The sequence below is a fragment of the Camelus ferus genome, chromosome 14, assembly GCF_009834535.1.
Source record: "Camelus ferus isolate YT-003-E chromosome 14, BCGSAC_Cfer_1.0, whole genome shotgun sequence".
Taxonomy (NCBI): Eukaryota; Metazoa; Chordata; class Mammalia; order Artiodactyla; family Camelidae; genus Camelus; species Camelus ferus.
The window spans coordinates 17,785,980-17,802,563 of NC_045709.1; the positions used below are offsets into that span (position 1 = coordinate 17,785,980).

The following is a 16,584-nucleotide window of genomic DNA, read 5'->3' on the forward strand; positions in this document are numbered from 1 at the left end:
ATGAACTGGTAGGCTTAAAAATATACCATGAGCCACCAGCAGGACGTCGCAACAGTAATTGTGGCTTGAAATACAGAAGAATTTCTGGCTAATGGAAATTTTAGGGGGCTTGATTTTCTTAAATCTCTTTTTAAAAGCTAGCTTTAGATGTCATTACAATTTATAGACGGATGGATTGAAAGGTAGATGAATACTTACAGGAAGAACAAGGAATTTAATCCAGTAAACAACTGCTGTGAAATTCTGGTTATGGGATTGTCATCTAGAATTCTGACAAAACATATCACAAACATTTCCAACGTTAGAGACATTTGTGAAATAAAACAGGAAGAAATAACGTGACGATCCTGCCTCCCCCTGACACCTGCCCTCCTCCTTCCTGTCCGTCCACACTTGGCTCAGGTCTCTTCCCAGAGAGTTTTTCCTTCACCCTGTGGTTGGAGCAGCACTTTCCTCCAAATCCCCACAACCCTCATCTCAGCACTTGTCAAATCCATCCTGATGGTCTTCTCCCCCTGCATCCACCTCCTGTGGGACTTAAGGTCCTTCACCTCTGGATACCTGGGTCCAGACAAGCTGCTCTTATTTATTGGCTGAATATGAGCTTCATAAATGCTTTGACCTACTGATTGAATGAAGAATAAATGAAAAAAAAATTCTTAGGAAATCACAAGTGGTTCCTTGGTCTCATGGTGTTTAAATGATGTATTTTGTGAGGTCTATGCAAAACAAACAAAACAAACAAACAAAAATCTCATTAGGAGCTTTGAGGGTGAAAGGGTGAAAAGATTTACAAATTCAAATCACTGTTTTTAACTCTATATGGTATTTTCTTAGAAAAAAATAGATAAGGAGAAATATGCTTTCTTTTCTCTTGTTGCCTTTGAAACCAGGCCCCATTCCCTTGAACTCTCAGAGGGACCTGAGGGTAGGATTTGGAGAAGGGAGCCACACTGAGCACCTACTATGTGCCAGGCATTGTGCATGTGGCACTTTATCTATGTTATGTGATTTAATTCTCACAACATCTCTCTTAGAAAAAGGAATTATGATTATAGTTTAAAGATGAAGAAAAAGAGGCCTAAGAAGATTAAGAAAATTGCCTGGAGCACGAAGCTGGGGGCCATGGCATACACAAAGATGGGGATGAAGCTGCAATCGCGGCTTTTCCCACTCGACCGGGCTGCCCTACAGAGCACAGGAAGGTGGACACAGCCTTCTGAGGGCCCTGTGTTCATTTTTCCTGATGAAAACATGGACTTCTGTTCTGACACCACTTGGGATAGAAGTGATGGCTTAGCCTGGAAAGTGCTGAAACACCACAATCTACCATATTTGCAGACTTTTCTAAGACTTCTCTGGAAATCAAAAAAGTCCGTAACCTTTTTGCTTTCTAGGTCAGTGATTTTCACCAGAGGGCACTTTTCCCCTCAAGGGACATCTGGGACTGTCTGGAGAAATTGTTGGTTGTCACAACTCTGGGAGTGAGTACCATCTAGTGGGGTAGAGGCCACAGATGGCGCAAAACATCCTAAAATGCTCAGGGCACACCCCCTTCACCCCAATCAGAGAATTATCTGGGCCAAAATGCCAACGGAGCTGGGTTGAGAAGTTCTGCTACAGGTAAACCCTGGATGCACGGCTGACTTCGCTAGCCCACTGCTGGGCTCAGAAGGCCACCTGGAAGAGCATGGCACTGATCTCTCTTTGCACGACTACCATTTGCTCTACCATGATCTGAGCTGCTTGAACACAGTGCTCCAGATGATGTGACAAGCAGAAAAATACGTGTAGGAAACAGCACACATAAATAAATGGAAACCGTGAGCCTCGATGAGTATCATTGGGACTGTGAACCTTCACGAGGGGAGGAAAAACTAGAATACTCACAGCCACGTTAGCTGATGTAAGTCTCTGAATACTCCAGGTCTGAGAGCGGTAATGCAGTTGTGGTTGAGATATCTACAAATAGCATGGGTGAGTAAATTAGGCAAACTTAATACTCCATTTCAGTCACATGTAATTAGAATATGAGCCACTGATGATGGTGGAAGTATGGACATCTGTCTCCAAAAGCACTCTGCTGGATGAGCAGAGCAGGGACATCAAGAAACAGTCAGGAGATACAGAGAACCACCAGCCTCAGGGACAAACAGCAGGGCCGTGACCAGGAAAGTGGCCAAAAATAATGTATTGGGATATTACATTAGGTCAGAGTGTAAGAGTAGAACAAACATGTGAGGTGATTTTGGCTTCTGTCTTTTTGGTCACCTCCTTGGTAGACTAATGTTTTAAGAAAGTATATAGGGAAGTTAGCAAGGGTTAGAAAAAAAGAAGATGCTAAAATATTGTGGAAATGACCCAAACTTGAGAAGACAAGGTTAAAGACAGCCTTTATATCTGTCTTCTGGTAAAACTGGGAATTTGGTTTTTTTAGTAATTCTTTCAGTGTAATAATTAATCTGAGTACTTTGTGAAAACCTATTTCTCCACATCCAAGTCAAAGTCAAGCCTTTAAAAAGTACTATTCTCCCCTTTTAACCTTTACTTAAAATTGTACTCATAATAGAATTATTAAAAAGTTACTCACAGTATTTGCAGATTATGTAATCCAAAAAATGCTTTCCTGGATATATGTCTAATACAATTATGCTGAAGGAATCTGGTAGGAATAAGGTAGAAGAGTCATGTGATTGCAGTTCATCTACTTTGTTAGGTTGCTAAATGTGCTCTCCACTTTCTTCACCTAGACAGTTTGTGAAACTGGCTCATAAAGTCCCACATCCTATTCTCGTGTTGGGAGGTAGAAGCATTGCCAATGAGAGACAACTGTGAACCTAGTCAGTGCCTGCTGCCCTTGCAGCACCTGTGCAAAGGGATCGGGGCATCTCTGACTTGTGCCCCTGACGTCCGGGGTGCTGTGTTTGAGGAGGGGACTAGTCATGTCTCTGGCCACCTTCCAGCTCTGACCTGCAGGCGTTGCTCACCATGTGAGACTAGCCAGGCTCTCACTGCTGAGCTGTCTCACTCTTTCAGTCTAGAGTTCCACCTTTAACTCCTCATTTCTTTCCATTCTATTCCCATGAAAAAAAAGGGAGAGGGCAAGTCTTACTCTGCTCTGCTTCAACATGCAGAGGGAGAAGCACACAGTGAGTCAGAGAGGTGCTCAAGGTCACAAATGGCATCAGTGGTGAGCTGGGGCCAGAGCATCAGCTTCGGCTCACAGGGCCGTGGCGTGCTTAACCTCTGGAGCAGTCTTGCAATATCGTACTGATGCGGTAAGAGAACTTTCAGGAGTATCTAAGTAAATAATTTCCATTTCCTATCCTCATTATACAATAGGAGATTAGCCCTGAATTGATACTTTCTAAAGGCCTTTAGACAGGAAATCGTCACACTATGAACAGTAACTAATGCCTGCATCGTCTTCTGAATGGCTCCCCTCTTATTTTGATTTGGTTTGGTTCCTAAAATACTCTACAACACTTCCTTACTGTGATGATACTTCCCTGCAAAACTGTTGGTAGACCTTTGCTTGTTCAGCACCTGGCTGTACTCTTGAGTTTTGTTATTACCACGGTCATTCCCGAGCAAAGCTTCCCAGCCTTTGAGTCATGAATGCCTTACAGGTGTGTGGGGGGTACTGACGCCCTCAGCCCTCAAGGGGACAAAGTAAAGCCAAGATTCGCTTCCAGTTATTAACAAACCCAGCTCTGAACCGTAAGTATTGAGCAGAGGCTGTCCTTTTCTCTGCGTACCACCATGTGGAAAAGGTGGGTATGACAGAGCACGTGCATTACATCCACAGTGACACACGAAGCAGCAATTTTAATCCTATGAAGTAAATTCGAAACCCAGTTAAGACCCTGTGCCATTCCACCCCGCCCTCCCCCGACCCCTGCACCATTTCTGTGAGGAGATGCTTCACATGGCAGCATAAATTCTGCTGTTGCTTTAAAGTTCTGTTATGGAGAATGAACCAATGCAGATCAACGTGTTTTAGCATTTTCAGAGCACTCAGAGTGATGTAATGAAAGTTAACACAGTGAATTATATTACTGTGAATTATAATAGCAAATGAAAATAGAAACAGAATCTAATATTGCAATATAGGTATTTGAAGTTCCTCTTAAATATAAAATTTACTACCTAACTAGTGCTATTTACATTTTATTCAAGACGATTAAGTCAAAATGCAATGCACATTTCACCTCCATGTTGTCAAATTTGAAGAGATGGATGCAGTCACAAATTGTGAATCTGACCTTGTGCTTTTAATCTGCACAACTCACCTGATGTGAACAGTCTATCTGCCTTCACTGACACAAATGAAAACTCCAACTTCTTAAATAATAAACAGCTTCTGGTCTTCAATTTAGTCAGCTTGCTGGCACCCCACAGAGAGCTAGCTTCCCAGGGCCCTCATCTCTGACTCAGGCTGCTGAATTTTAATACTCGATCCTCCAGTATCTGCTTTCTTCTCTGCAGAACAGTGGCTTGGTGAATATAAGGGAAAATTTGGAAACACACAATTTGGCAAGTCATGTCCTCTTTTTATTTGGAACTGAGATATGAGCCCGTTTGGTATACTTTACATTGAATGGCTTTTCTAAGAATAACTTACTGGTTCATGAATTCCTGCTGTTTCAGCTGTCAGGACTTTTCAAGCAGAAACGCCAGGAATTTATGTACCTGAAACTAAAGCAAATAAATGCTTTAATGACATACGTGTTTACAGGCTATTTTTTAATGCAACATTCTGTATTCAAGAGCCAGGCAGACTCCATGAATTACAGTTTGTTGCCAATGATTGCACTGAAGGAGAACCCAGTTTAAGAAGGGATTCCTAATTTATATAAGATTTATGTCACAGTGAGGAGAAGAACTGCTATTGGTTTCCATGGTAGCAGTGATAAAATATTATGGTCAATCTCATAAACTGTATTTTATTTCTCTGAAAGGTCATCTTAAACTGCTTCTTTCCTCCCAGTGTTAGGAAAAAATTTTTAAATGAATAAACTCATCAGTAGATTAGTTGAGTGACATTTATTCATTGGGCAAATAAAATTTTATTTTGACTTTTAAGAATTTATTTTTCTGGATGCCTAAATGACCTCAACTTCACCTTAGTTAAACCACCAAGATTGGAGACTCACTTGACATTAAATTTGGGGATCTCTTAGGATGTATCCCAATACAACTTCAAAATGCATACTAACTTTATTAGCTCAGTATAATCTAACACATATTTGTGCATGTCCTTTCCTTGTTTAAACAGAATAAAGCCCAGATTCTTTAGCCTAGTGTTCGAGGGCCCTATGATCATGATTCAATGACCTCTCCAGCATTTGCTCAGTCATTTCCTGTGGGAACTCTTTTCCTTTAGACAAACTTCCCTGGTCACTCTCTTCCCAATATCCTTATGCTTCTCTGTCCTCCCTGGTGAAGATGCTCCCTACCTTCTCTTTATCCCTGTGTCTTATCCTACACATCATCCTTCGACAAATACTCACTGATCCTCATGTCTGTTTCAGCCTATGTGACATTGGTGATACCTATTACTGTGAGAGAACCAGAAGGACCATCCAATTCAGGCGGAGGGTATGATGGTCAGTGAGGAGTTTCTTCAAAATTCAAGGACGAATGTGAAGGGTTCACAAAAATGGAATCATCGTTGAAAGAATGACCTAAGACATGTTCAAAACTCAGACAGGGAAGAATACTGTGGGCAATAGGAATGAATTTCTAGTTGTATTTTAGAAACAAGAAAATGTTAAGGAAAAGCCCAAGCCTCCTGTATGGGACATGTTTTATAATATTGTGAAATAGTAAAAGAAATTCTCAACTCCAATATTGTCCTTGTTTTCTTGGTCAAAGAAGATGGTCTCAGAACTGAAGTGAATAAATAGGATATAGGGTTGTGGCAGTGAAAGCCCGAAATGGTAGAATATGTTAATCAAAATGAGTTAAAGCCCTCTGGTTTGGACAATTTCTCCTGGAAACAGAAGGACACTTAAAATGTAAATACTTCGTTATGACCCATTACTGAGGAATTGGGAGAAAGGAAGGGCAGCTGGAAAATTAAAGATGGCAAATGCAGTTTTGATTTTTCAAAAAGGGAAGAAGTAGATTTCACAAGCTATGTTTGGATGAGCTTTAAGTTGGTTCTGGGTGAGATCGTAGAGCAGGGTATTGCGAGGTTGCTTTGTGAGCACTTCAAAGAGAACATGAACAGGGCAGTTCATGAAAAATGGCATGCCAGACCAGCCTGACTGTCCTCTTTGAAAGACTAATCAGACAAAAGTATGTGGTCGACTTTGCTTATATGTCTACCAGGCATTGATCAAGTGGTTTTGTGATGTTTTTATGGACAAAATAAAGAACAATACACATTATCTGAAGGATGGTGGTGAAGGATGTGGAAAGAAGACTTGACACTGTTCTCTTTGACACTCTACTCCATGACTTGGGTAAAGATGGTTCATTTTATTTTCAGATGACAGAATGCTGGGAGGAACAGTGAATCTGCTGGATGATCCAAAAAGGTCTTCACAGTCTGGTTAAGAAAAACTGAATCTAACAGGATGAAACTGAAAAGGGACAAATTTAAAGTCCCACAACTCATGGTATATTTATACAATGGAATACTACTCAGCCATAAAAACTAATAAAATAATGCCATTTGCAACAACATGAATGGCCCTGGAGATTGTCATTCTAAGTGAAGTAAGCCAGAAAGAGAAAGAAAAATACCATATGATATCACTTATATGTGGAATCTAAAAAAAAGACAAATGAACTTATTTACAAAATAGAAACAGACTCACAGACATAGAAAACAAACTATTGTTACCAGGGTAAGGGAGTGGGAAGTGACAAATTGGGAGTTCAAGATTTGCAGATACTGACTGGTATATATAAAACAGATAAATAAGTTTATACTGTATAGCACAGGGAACTATATTCAATACCTTGTAGTAGCTTACAGCGAAAAAGAATATATGTATATTCACGTATGACTGAAGCATTGTGCTGTACATCAGAAACTGACACAACATTCGAAACTGACTACACTTCAATTTTAAAAAAGTGAAAAAAAAATGAAGCGTTCCTGAATTTATGAGTTGCTTTAGTATATTTGAATAATGCTTATAAAGAGCTTTGGTTATTTTGAAACCAAAATTTGGTTTCTGGATGTTTTCATCAATGGTAACAATATTCTGAGACTGAACTTCCAGAGGACCATAGTCAAGAGGTTTGGCTTTGAAGTCGAACTCTAATACTTGTCAGCGGACTGACTTTGGACAAACAACCGTTCTTCAAGGGTGGTCTCCTCATCCCTGAAAGGAATCTAATGATGGCTGTCCCACCTCGCAGACTCTGAGGATCAAACTCCACATGAGAATTCCAAATGTTGGAAGCCTTCACTAACTTCAAAAAATGATATATAAATGTAAGAAATTGTGTTTCATCCCCCATGCTGAACCTTGTATACAGTAGACACTAAGTGAATGTTCATTGGTAAGAGTCTTACAATCTTTTGTCTCCGAGTCTCTGGGAGAATCCAATTGCCTAGAAACCATCAAATACCACCTTGCATTGGGAGAACCCCTGCTAAGTGATATTCAGGTAATAATGTGATACCTGTGTTTTCTCAAAGTAGAATTAAGCAAAGTAGAAATTTCCAGCTGATCTGGGTAATCTGGGGGAAAAAACAGGAAAAATCAGGGCCTGAATTATCAAAGTTAGTGCTGCCACATTCTTCCTCCAGTGGGCTACCAGATACCAGATACCAAGAGAAATACTGACACAGAGCAAAGCTACGGATCAGAGGTCCAGGAAAGAATTTGGCCTGAGAAGTCTAACTTTAAATCTCCTTGCTTGATGTCCTGGTGATTCCTCTGCCCCCCTGAAGTCAGCTTTCCCCAGATTAGGGGGGAAAAGGTATAGAAGGGAGTTCTGCCTGTGACAGAAGAGTATGTGTTGGTACAGGATTTAATTAGATACTAGAACAATTTCTTTCCTTCTCTAGGTTTCTGGTTATTATAAAATAAACCCTGTATTGGGCATCAGAAGATATATGGTCTAATTCTGGCTCTTCCACAAATTAGTTATAGATCTTAGGTAAGTCATTTAACTGCTGCAGACTTCAGTTATCTTGTAAATAATGAGAAGATTTAATTAGAATTTCATAAGACTTCTATGACTCTAGATAACAGAATTTCAATAGCTACTCTAAAACATGAGTATTTTTCCTTCCTTTCTGCTAGTGCTATTTTATCTTTCTTCCCTTGAGCATTATTCAGGGCATACAAGGACAATTTGATTTATAGAAGGAACATGTTGTGAGTCTAAGAATTTCCAGTAAGAGCAGAAGCAGCATAGGTAAGATTCCTTCTCTAGAGGGGCCTGGAACCCCAAGAGCCAATGCAAAGCTACACCAGAGGGACAAGGACAGCACGCTCCAGGACAGAGCAGAAGGTGTTCACTGCCGGTGGGAGTTACAGAGGCTACAATCAAACCCAGGCATGAGTCTGTAAGTTCACACAGACTCTTCCACACTAATAGACTTCTTCAGTGACTTCCTTCCTTGTATGTGGGAATCTGTGCCTGAATCCATGAGCAGCACAGAATTGTTGAATGCTTTTCAAACCAAATGTTTTTGTCCAGTATCAGCAAAGGACCAGATTATTTTTAGTCCTGGGTTTTAACGTATGTCACACTTCTAGAAACCTCCTCTCCTATTCTGAATGTTAAAGGGCAAAACAGTAAATGATGGTGCCCAAGGTGACCTCCAGCACTGGCTGGCTAATTTTCTAATCTAATCTAATGGTCATCTTGGCAAGGGTAGAAATTGACCTCTCCATTATCCCAGAGTGACTGGGCTCAGAGGGACTGACACATAGTAACCAAACTCTCTAGAGGCTGAATATTTAATTTCTTTATTTAAATAGGATGTATTCTATTCCACTAACTGGAATGTTCTTATTCCCCATCCAGTGTAACTTCCCAAATACTTTAGTATGAATAATTTAGAAAGTTAATGTAGTCATCATAAGGTTGCTTGGTGAGCAGGGAATCAAAGCAAAGAGAATCTCCATCTTAATAGGGATAGTGTCAAAATAAAGTTGATAAGAGTTATGCTGGAGATGGACAATCTATCCCTGCCTCCCAACAGAGACTATCTCTAAGGATTGTATCTCTCAGACCCTGGTTTTCTTTCTTTGATGATGCTAGAAGCATCTTGACCCTTTGTTTCTCACTCCTGACTGTGTCTTATTTATTAATTTCTTTCCTCAAATATGCTAACATCACTGATTTCACCAAGATCATCAGGGAGACAGTCCATACCCTACCATTAAGTGTTTTAAATGACCTGATGGTTCTTGACTATGTAAACACTCTTCTTCCAAGTTAAAGAGTGCATCTAGTGTCTCTGAATCTGCAATGTCATTTTCCAAATGATCTGGAGTAAAAGCTTGGAACTATGAATTACTGAGATGCTCAATCTCAGCTCCAATTTAACTGTCTAAAAAAAAAAGTTTAAATAAAATCCGTTTAGTTATTTTAAATTACTAAATGGAAAGAAAGCATGCTTTTCAGTGCTTTATTGTCTAATCTTAATTACATTAAAAATAAATTTAATGATAAAGATAATAAACATATTTCATTTTACTTTTAGGATGGAAACATCTTAAAACATCTCATTGATTTTCACATAAAAACACTATTAATAGCTACTTACATCATTTTAAGTTCTGTGTATTCGATGAAAACTTTATCTGAAAGACTGTGAATATTGTTTTTCTTAAGAGACCTAAAATAACATGTAAAGAAGACTTTATTATGGATTTTATGACCAACCAAACTCTTCCCCAGAAGCTGCATGCATGAGAATACTTGATGATATTCCATACTACTTAACAGACATTTGAAAATGCCCATAATAAATGAAAACGATTATGTGAGAATGAAAAGTCCATAAGGTAAAAATTCAAGCAGTTTGCAAATATTTGACGAGGTTAGCCAGTTAGCATAATAGACTAGACCATCTATGGTCATTTAACCTTTTCTTTTGTTCTCTAGATAATTAAACAAAACACAACCAAAAAAAATCCAAAAAACAACAAAAATCCTAACCATCTCACACATGCCCAAATTACGGTATGACTGCAAACCAATTCCTGAGGCTCTCAAAACTTTTATGTAGTGTTCAGAAAAACTTGCATGATTATGCCACAGCTAGTTTCATGGGTCTTTTATACCTTTATGGTCTTGGACAAATTACTCCTATTAAAAATGAGATAGACTGAGCGGTCTTCCTTTTTTTCCCCCAAATTTTTATTTTCACTTGTACAGTACTGGCATATTAGTAATAATACATACATTGGAAAGTAATTGAAAACAAGAATTCCAGACCATGGTGTTTGTGACCTAAGGGATACCTGGCTAATCTAGCACACAGCATTCAAAACATTTCTTCCCTGGAGAAGAAGCATGCAGAATTATCTGATGGCTGGTGGTTTTAAAGGGAGTTTCTATTAGCTTGCGAATACACAAGTAGCATAAAACAGAACAAAGAGAGATTAGATCAGACTACACGGTTTTCATATGACTGTAGGAGCAAATATTAGTATTTGAATTCTACTCACAGTAATGTCACATTGCTGGAGACTGTTGGCATGGATGTCAAGCCAGCATTTACACATTCCAGCTCAGTTTCTCTGCAGTCACATTGTTGTGGATACTGATTTAAAACTAGGGGGCAAAAAGAGAAACAATTCAACAGGAAAATATACTTCTTTTAATTATGACTTCAGTAACTGACATTGTTCTCTTTCCACTGAATGTATGACATTTACACCTTGTTAAATGAACTTATTCAGGCCCATAATGGAAGCAAACACGAATGCTCTCCTAGTCAAATGTAGACTCATGTGGTATTCATCTCAGTGCTTCCAGTGGCCATTTCAGAAGCATTTAACAAGTGATTAGAAAGAATACAGAAATGTTTAAGTAGCATAAAAGCATATAGTAAAGGAAGATTAAGTTCTCCTCAAAGAAAAGCTTGAGTGTGACTGAGTAAATCTTTAATAGGTATAGTAGGGTCAATTTAACTTAATTGAATGGCTCAAAGAGGTTGCTCAACAAATGCTTGTTGGTTAAAATTAAATTGAATCATTTCCTTTCAGACTTCTCTTAGAGCTGTGACAAGAGTTAGACGCAGATCCCACTGTAGCCACCACTGTGACTTCTTAAAATCAACCAAGTCAGACACGCTCCCACTTTGGCTCCTCACTTTTCATTACTATGAAGTTAAAGTGGTAGGTAAAAGTTGTAGAGCAGCTATAAAGGGGAGAGAACCAAAGATCCACCTGTCTGAAACATTCACTCTGAAGGAACTTACATAGTTATTAATATAATAGCATATTATCATAATAATATAGTAGTAATATATAAACATCATAATACATAATCCTATATTTATATATCATACAGTTACTAATACTATATATTATGTTGATTATTAAAATAATGGCATAGGAGAAACTTACGGAGAAACCAGGCCAAGTTGGTCCACAGAACAATCAGTGTGTGTGTGTGTGTGTGTGTGTGTGTGTGTGTGTGTGTGTGTGTAAGACAGTGTTGGGGGGTGGTATTTGTGTGTGTGTGTGTGTGTGTGTGTGTAAGACAGTGAGTGTTGGGGAGTGGTATTTATGGAGCATTTGATTTTTGCCTATGACCCTGTGAGTATTTGTTTTGACAAAGCTAAAAAAAGAGTTATTTTCAAATTTTTTAATTTATTATTTAAAAACTGTTTATAAGTTCTAACTGTTCTGCTCCTTTTAGATCACTTTTATCCAAACTTTATTTTTAAAATCAATTTCATTGAATTTGTAGTAAATCCAACAAACTTTTATTGAGTTTCTGTTTAATTCAAAAGATTCATTCTAGTGTATAAACTTTTAGGAAATATTCTATATTGTTAATAGACTTATGCTGGTGATCTCAACTTTCTAAAAATAATTTCATAATATGTACTTCAATGTTTAATTGGCAAGGAAAATAGCAGTTACATTATTAGATTGAAAATCTGGGGTTGGAATTCTTATTTACCAATAAAAGAATGTCACGTAGTCCAAGATGGGCCAGCTGACTAAACCAGAAACGAGTGTAACTAACTCCCTCATCTGCAAGTCGGTCAATCCCCAACCTCTGGACTCTGCTTCTGAAATGCCTCTTGCATCTCTTTCTACCTCCCTCTTCCCGGTGGTATTTTCTGGGCTCAGAGTTTTAGTATTAGTCTGAAGCACTGCAAGACACGTAACATCCAGTATCTTTTTCACCAAGCTTTCTCCTTGACCTCAGCAAGGCTGATGTTTGGGTCAGATCACTATCTGTTGCTGGGGGCTGTCCTGTGCATTGTAGAAGGTTCAGCAGCATCCTTGGCCTCCACCCACTGGATGCAAGTGGTCCACCCCCCTTCCCGTTGTGACACCCCAGAATGTCTCCAGACATTGCCAGATGTTCTCCAGGGGCAGTACTGTCTCAGGCTGAGAACACTGTTCTCATCCATTCTTTACAGTTCTGGTAGAAGAGTCGTTCTCACATACACTTCTTAGCCTGTGCTTCTTCCTCTTCACTAAATGAAAATCAGCTCACAACTTCGGAGCCCACCGTACACACCAGTGATCGCCACAATGGCTCATGTACAAGATGACCCCTTGTGCTTCAGGAGGAAAATGTGCGAACTTTCAGTTGTATTTATTTTTAGTCTTTTTAGCTTACTCTTTTTAATTTCTCACTTTATGCATGATATAGTCATTTATAATAAAGTATATAATAAGTGGTAATTATAACCTGGTATTAAACTGCATAATACACTGTTAGTGTAGTACTTAGTGTGCATACTTTATATACATACACTATGTATACATACTCATGTATGTTAATGTACTTACACCTACATAATTACATCCATGCATATACATATTATTATACGTAGTATATTATATGTAATATATAACGTAGTATGTGTATTTAGAGAGAGATAATTCTATAGATAGGATAGAGGGCAAGCTCCAAATAGTGCACCCAAAACCCCTCATGGGCTGGCGCCACCCTTCTGGGGTGCAGCTCCTGCTCGTCTGCCTCGCACACACAGCACCACTGTGAAGGGCATGGTGAAGCATGCTCTGAACTTCCTACCCTTCTGTTTTGCTGACTGTGCTCCCCTGCTCACCCTGTTACCTCTCACCCTTCCCTCCGTCCAAGGACTTCCAGGTCCATCACAATGTCACCTTGTCTGTGAATCTTCCCCACCCCTGGCACAGTCATCATGTCTCCCAGTGGGCTTCCACATTCCCTTGTGCAAACATCCCTCCTTCAGTTTAGCACTAATAGTGCATCGTTCCTGCCTCTGTAAGGGTTTGCTTTCCTGCGACCATATGAGGCATCTGTGGGTGGGGACCACATCTTAATTATCATTGCACTCTCTGTGCCTGACATAGGGGGCTGCAAAATAGTTGGTGCTCAATGTCTTTATTGGAGAAAGTAATCACAGGGAGTAAGGCCTTTATTATCTGTCACCAGCATTCATTACCTATGCATTCTTGCAATCACAGGCTGATACACAGAGTGAGCATGAATGGAGCGTGTTGTTTTCTTCTTTCTATCTTTTCAGTCCTACCAGCAGATGATAAACCAGTTGACCACTGAAATACGTTGAACTGAAATTGCAGTTCTAGAGGGAATTGATCACACCACCCATATAAATCCATGCACCACAAATCATGTTGCTCGCAAAGCTTGGGCTGAGTCTTCGAACCAATACCACTTACAGCACTCCTGTGTTAATGCCACAATATTAGCATTTCCATGGACTGTGCCAAATATAGTCGCCCATCCACTAGTGTCTCCTGTGAAACACACGGTGATGAATATGTGTCAGTTATTCTATAAATCAAATATCAAATTACAAAACAAAACTATAAAAATTTGATTATGAGATCAATTAAAATTTTTGTTTAAGTAATAGAAAGATAATAACGATGGTAAGGGAGAAAAAGGTAGGCAAACATCTGGACTTTTGTCTTTTTCTGCAATTACAAACATCTAAAATGTATGTATCATAAAATATAATGGAAATAGATGATTATTTTACACACATGGATCCATCTTGAAAAATGTCACCTATTTCTAATGCTGACATTTTAAATGTTTGATCTTAATTTTGAGGTCCTCAGAAGAAAACGTAATCTGAATTTTATTTTGTCATATGCATATGTATATGTAGATGCATTCCTGATAGAGGTAATAAGTTCTGATAAAATTTATGTCACTTGACCTTTTTATAAAAGCAAAAACAAAGTTCCTTTTAGTGAAGTCTGTCTAGCCCTGATGAGAAAAATATTTTCTCAATTTGTCAGATGATCTGACAAATCATATCATCTTGCTTATTTGCCAAGTTTCCTTCTCTATTTTTGCAATAAAATAATATTCTTTTAAAAAAAGATGGCCTGATTGTGAAGTATCATTACTTTAGCATAAGCTATTAACATGATAAAATACACAATATAATGTATGATATTCAAGTTCATACAAATAGAAAAGTAAATTTAAATAGTTGCCCACAGGTCCCTGTAAATTTTAGTTTATTTTTATTTCTTATTAATAACCTCAATGTTTTTTGAAATTATTCTATCTGATGCCTTTACATGAGCCATTTAATTTGTCTTTGGAACACTCTCATGAGGTAGACACACGTGGTCTCTGATTCCCAGGCAGTGAACAGGAAAGGCCAAGTGTGTGAGTAACTTGCCACTGGCATTGGAGAGCTGCCCCATCACTGAGCACTGACTGTACTCCACTGTTCTAGGCTTTGGTAACATCAAAATGCACGAGACACAAAGAAGAACACCTCTCAAGGAGCTTATGTCTAGTGGGGGAAGTCCAGTGAAAAGACAAGGCAGCCCCTAGCACAATCATCCAGGGCACTATGGCATCAGAGAAAGGGTGCTCGTCCAGACCGGTGGTGGAGCTTCTGGGTGGGGAAGCATGGCCTGGGAAGCCAAGCTTCTCAGGTGAGGAGGGGACCCCTCAACTGCATCCTAAAAGATGAGTAGGAGTGATCCACAGGTGGTGAAGGCAGACGGTGCCGTGAGAGGGAGGCATGCGTGAGTTCCCAGGGGCAGGAGAGCAGATTCTAGAGACAGACACCCGGCATTCCTAGACTTCGCTGTCCCACTCTGACTGCTAGTTGGGCAGTGCCAAGGAGTGGCAGTTCTGTGTGGTAGAAATCACACAGGATTCTTTCAGATTCAGAAGGTCTGGGTTCTGGTGTCTGCTCAGTGACTACCTAGACATGTCAGCCTCTCTTGGCATCAGTTTCTTTCGGAGAAGAATGCACAGGTTAGATGAGACAACATACAGAGTCCTGATACACAGACCTAAGATAGTCTGTAAGACCTGTGATGATCCGGCCTCTGTTACCTCTCTATGTTCTGTATTCACTCTGCCCGAGCCCATCTGTTTTTCTGTCCCACAAACACATTGTCTTGTTTCATTCGGCCCCAGGGCCTTTGCATTTGCTGTTTCTTTCATCTGGAACTCTGCTCTTCCTGAATATTTCATGTTTTTTTTCTTTTTCTGCTTTTCATTTCATTCTCAATTCAAATATCATCTCAGAGAGGGTTCTTCTGGTTATGTCTTTAAAGTAGCCCTTCCTCCAAGTCACTTTTTATCCCTTTATCCTGTTCTGTATACTCTGTGGCACTTACTACTCTGAAATTACTTAATTTATTTATGTACAAGTTTATGGTCCTCCCCATCCACATGGTCCCTGTGAACTCCACAAGGGCAAGACACTTGTCCCTCTTGAGCCTGCTGTGCCTTGGTGATTTGAAGAGCATATCATGGGCACTCGATACAGGGCTACTGAATAACAATTCTCTAGGCTGGACCACTTGCACTTTATGGAAATTCCTGCAGCTGAACCACACTACCAAGCCATAAGGAAGTGGTTATAGTAAGCCACGTAAAACTAAAATTTGGCTATCCAAGTAGAATTTGAAATAATTTTACTTTTTTATCAAATACAATATTTTACAATTCTGATTTAAGCAACTCTCTATATGAAAATTCATGTCATTATTATCACAAATAAACTAAGGAGCAATTATTTGTGTTACAACAGGACTCCCTATCGAATGCCCAGTCATTTCTTCTGGTTTGTTACCATTAGTATTTGGTCCACCCACAGTTTGGAGGCGTTCACAAGGGGTGAGGACGTATGGAGCTGAGCGGAGGACTCACCACAGTTCTCCTCATCTGCTCCGTTCCCGCAGTCATCCACGCCATCACAGTGGAACGTTCCGGGTAAGCACATGGTCAGATTCCCACAGGGAAAATATCCTTTTTGGCACAAAGGAGTGATTGTACTGCTTTCAGTCAATGCAAAATCTATGTTAAAGAGGGGACAGAAATCTTAATAAGAACAATCAGTGAATATGACCAGACTCTTTTCATGTCATTCCATTTAACTTTCACAAAACGCTATGAGTCTGGTGTTATTCTTAGCGCACA

At 39.4% G+C, this 16,584-nt stretch overlaps 1 protein-coding gene across 2 annotated transcripts in view; it reads right to left on the bottom strand.

Moving 5' to 3' along the window:
* The window catches only part of RXFP2 (relaxin family peptide receptor 2), an 81,496-nt gene that overhangs the window by 19,584 nt on the left and 45,328 nt on the right, over positions 1 to 16,584 (bottom strand). For both annotated transcript variants that reach the window (XM_032496340.1, XM_032496339.1), the window contains exons 3-9: positions 16,315 to 16,461; positions 13,842 to 13,919; positions 10,653 to 10,758; positions 9,746 to 9,817; positions 2,591 to 2,662; positions 1,891 to 1,962; positions 199 to 270 (exon numbers count right to left, since the gene is read on the bottom strand). In XM_032496340.1, coding sequence (XP_032352231.1) covers positions 199 to 270; positions 1,891 to 1,962; positions 2,591 to 2,662; positions 9,746 to 9,817; positions 10,653 to 10,758; positions 13,842 to 13,919; positions 16,315 to 16,461 — 619 coding nt within the window. The remainder of the gene's footprint in view (positions 1 to 198; positions 271 to 1,890; positions 1,963 to 2,590; positions 2,663 to 9,745; positions 9,818 to 10,652; positions 10,759 to 13,841; positions 13,920 to 16,314; positions 16,462 to 16,584) is intronic.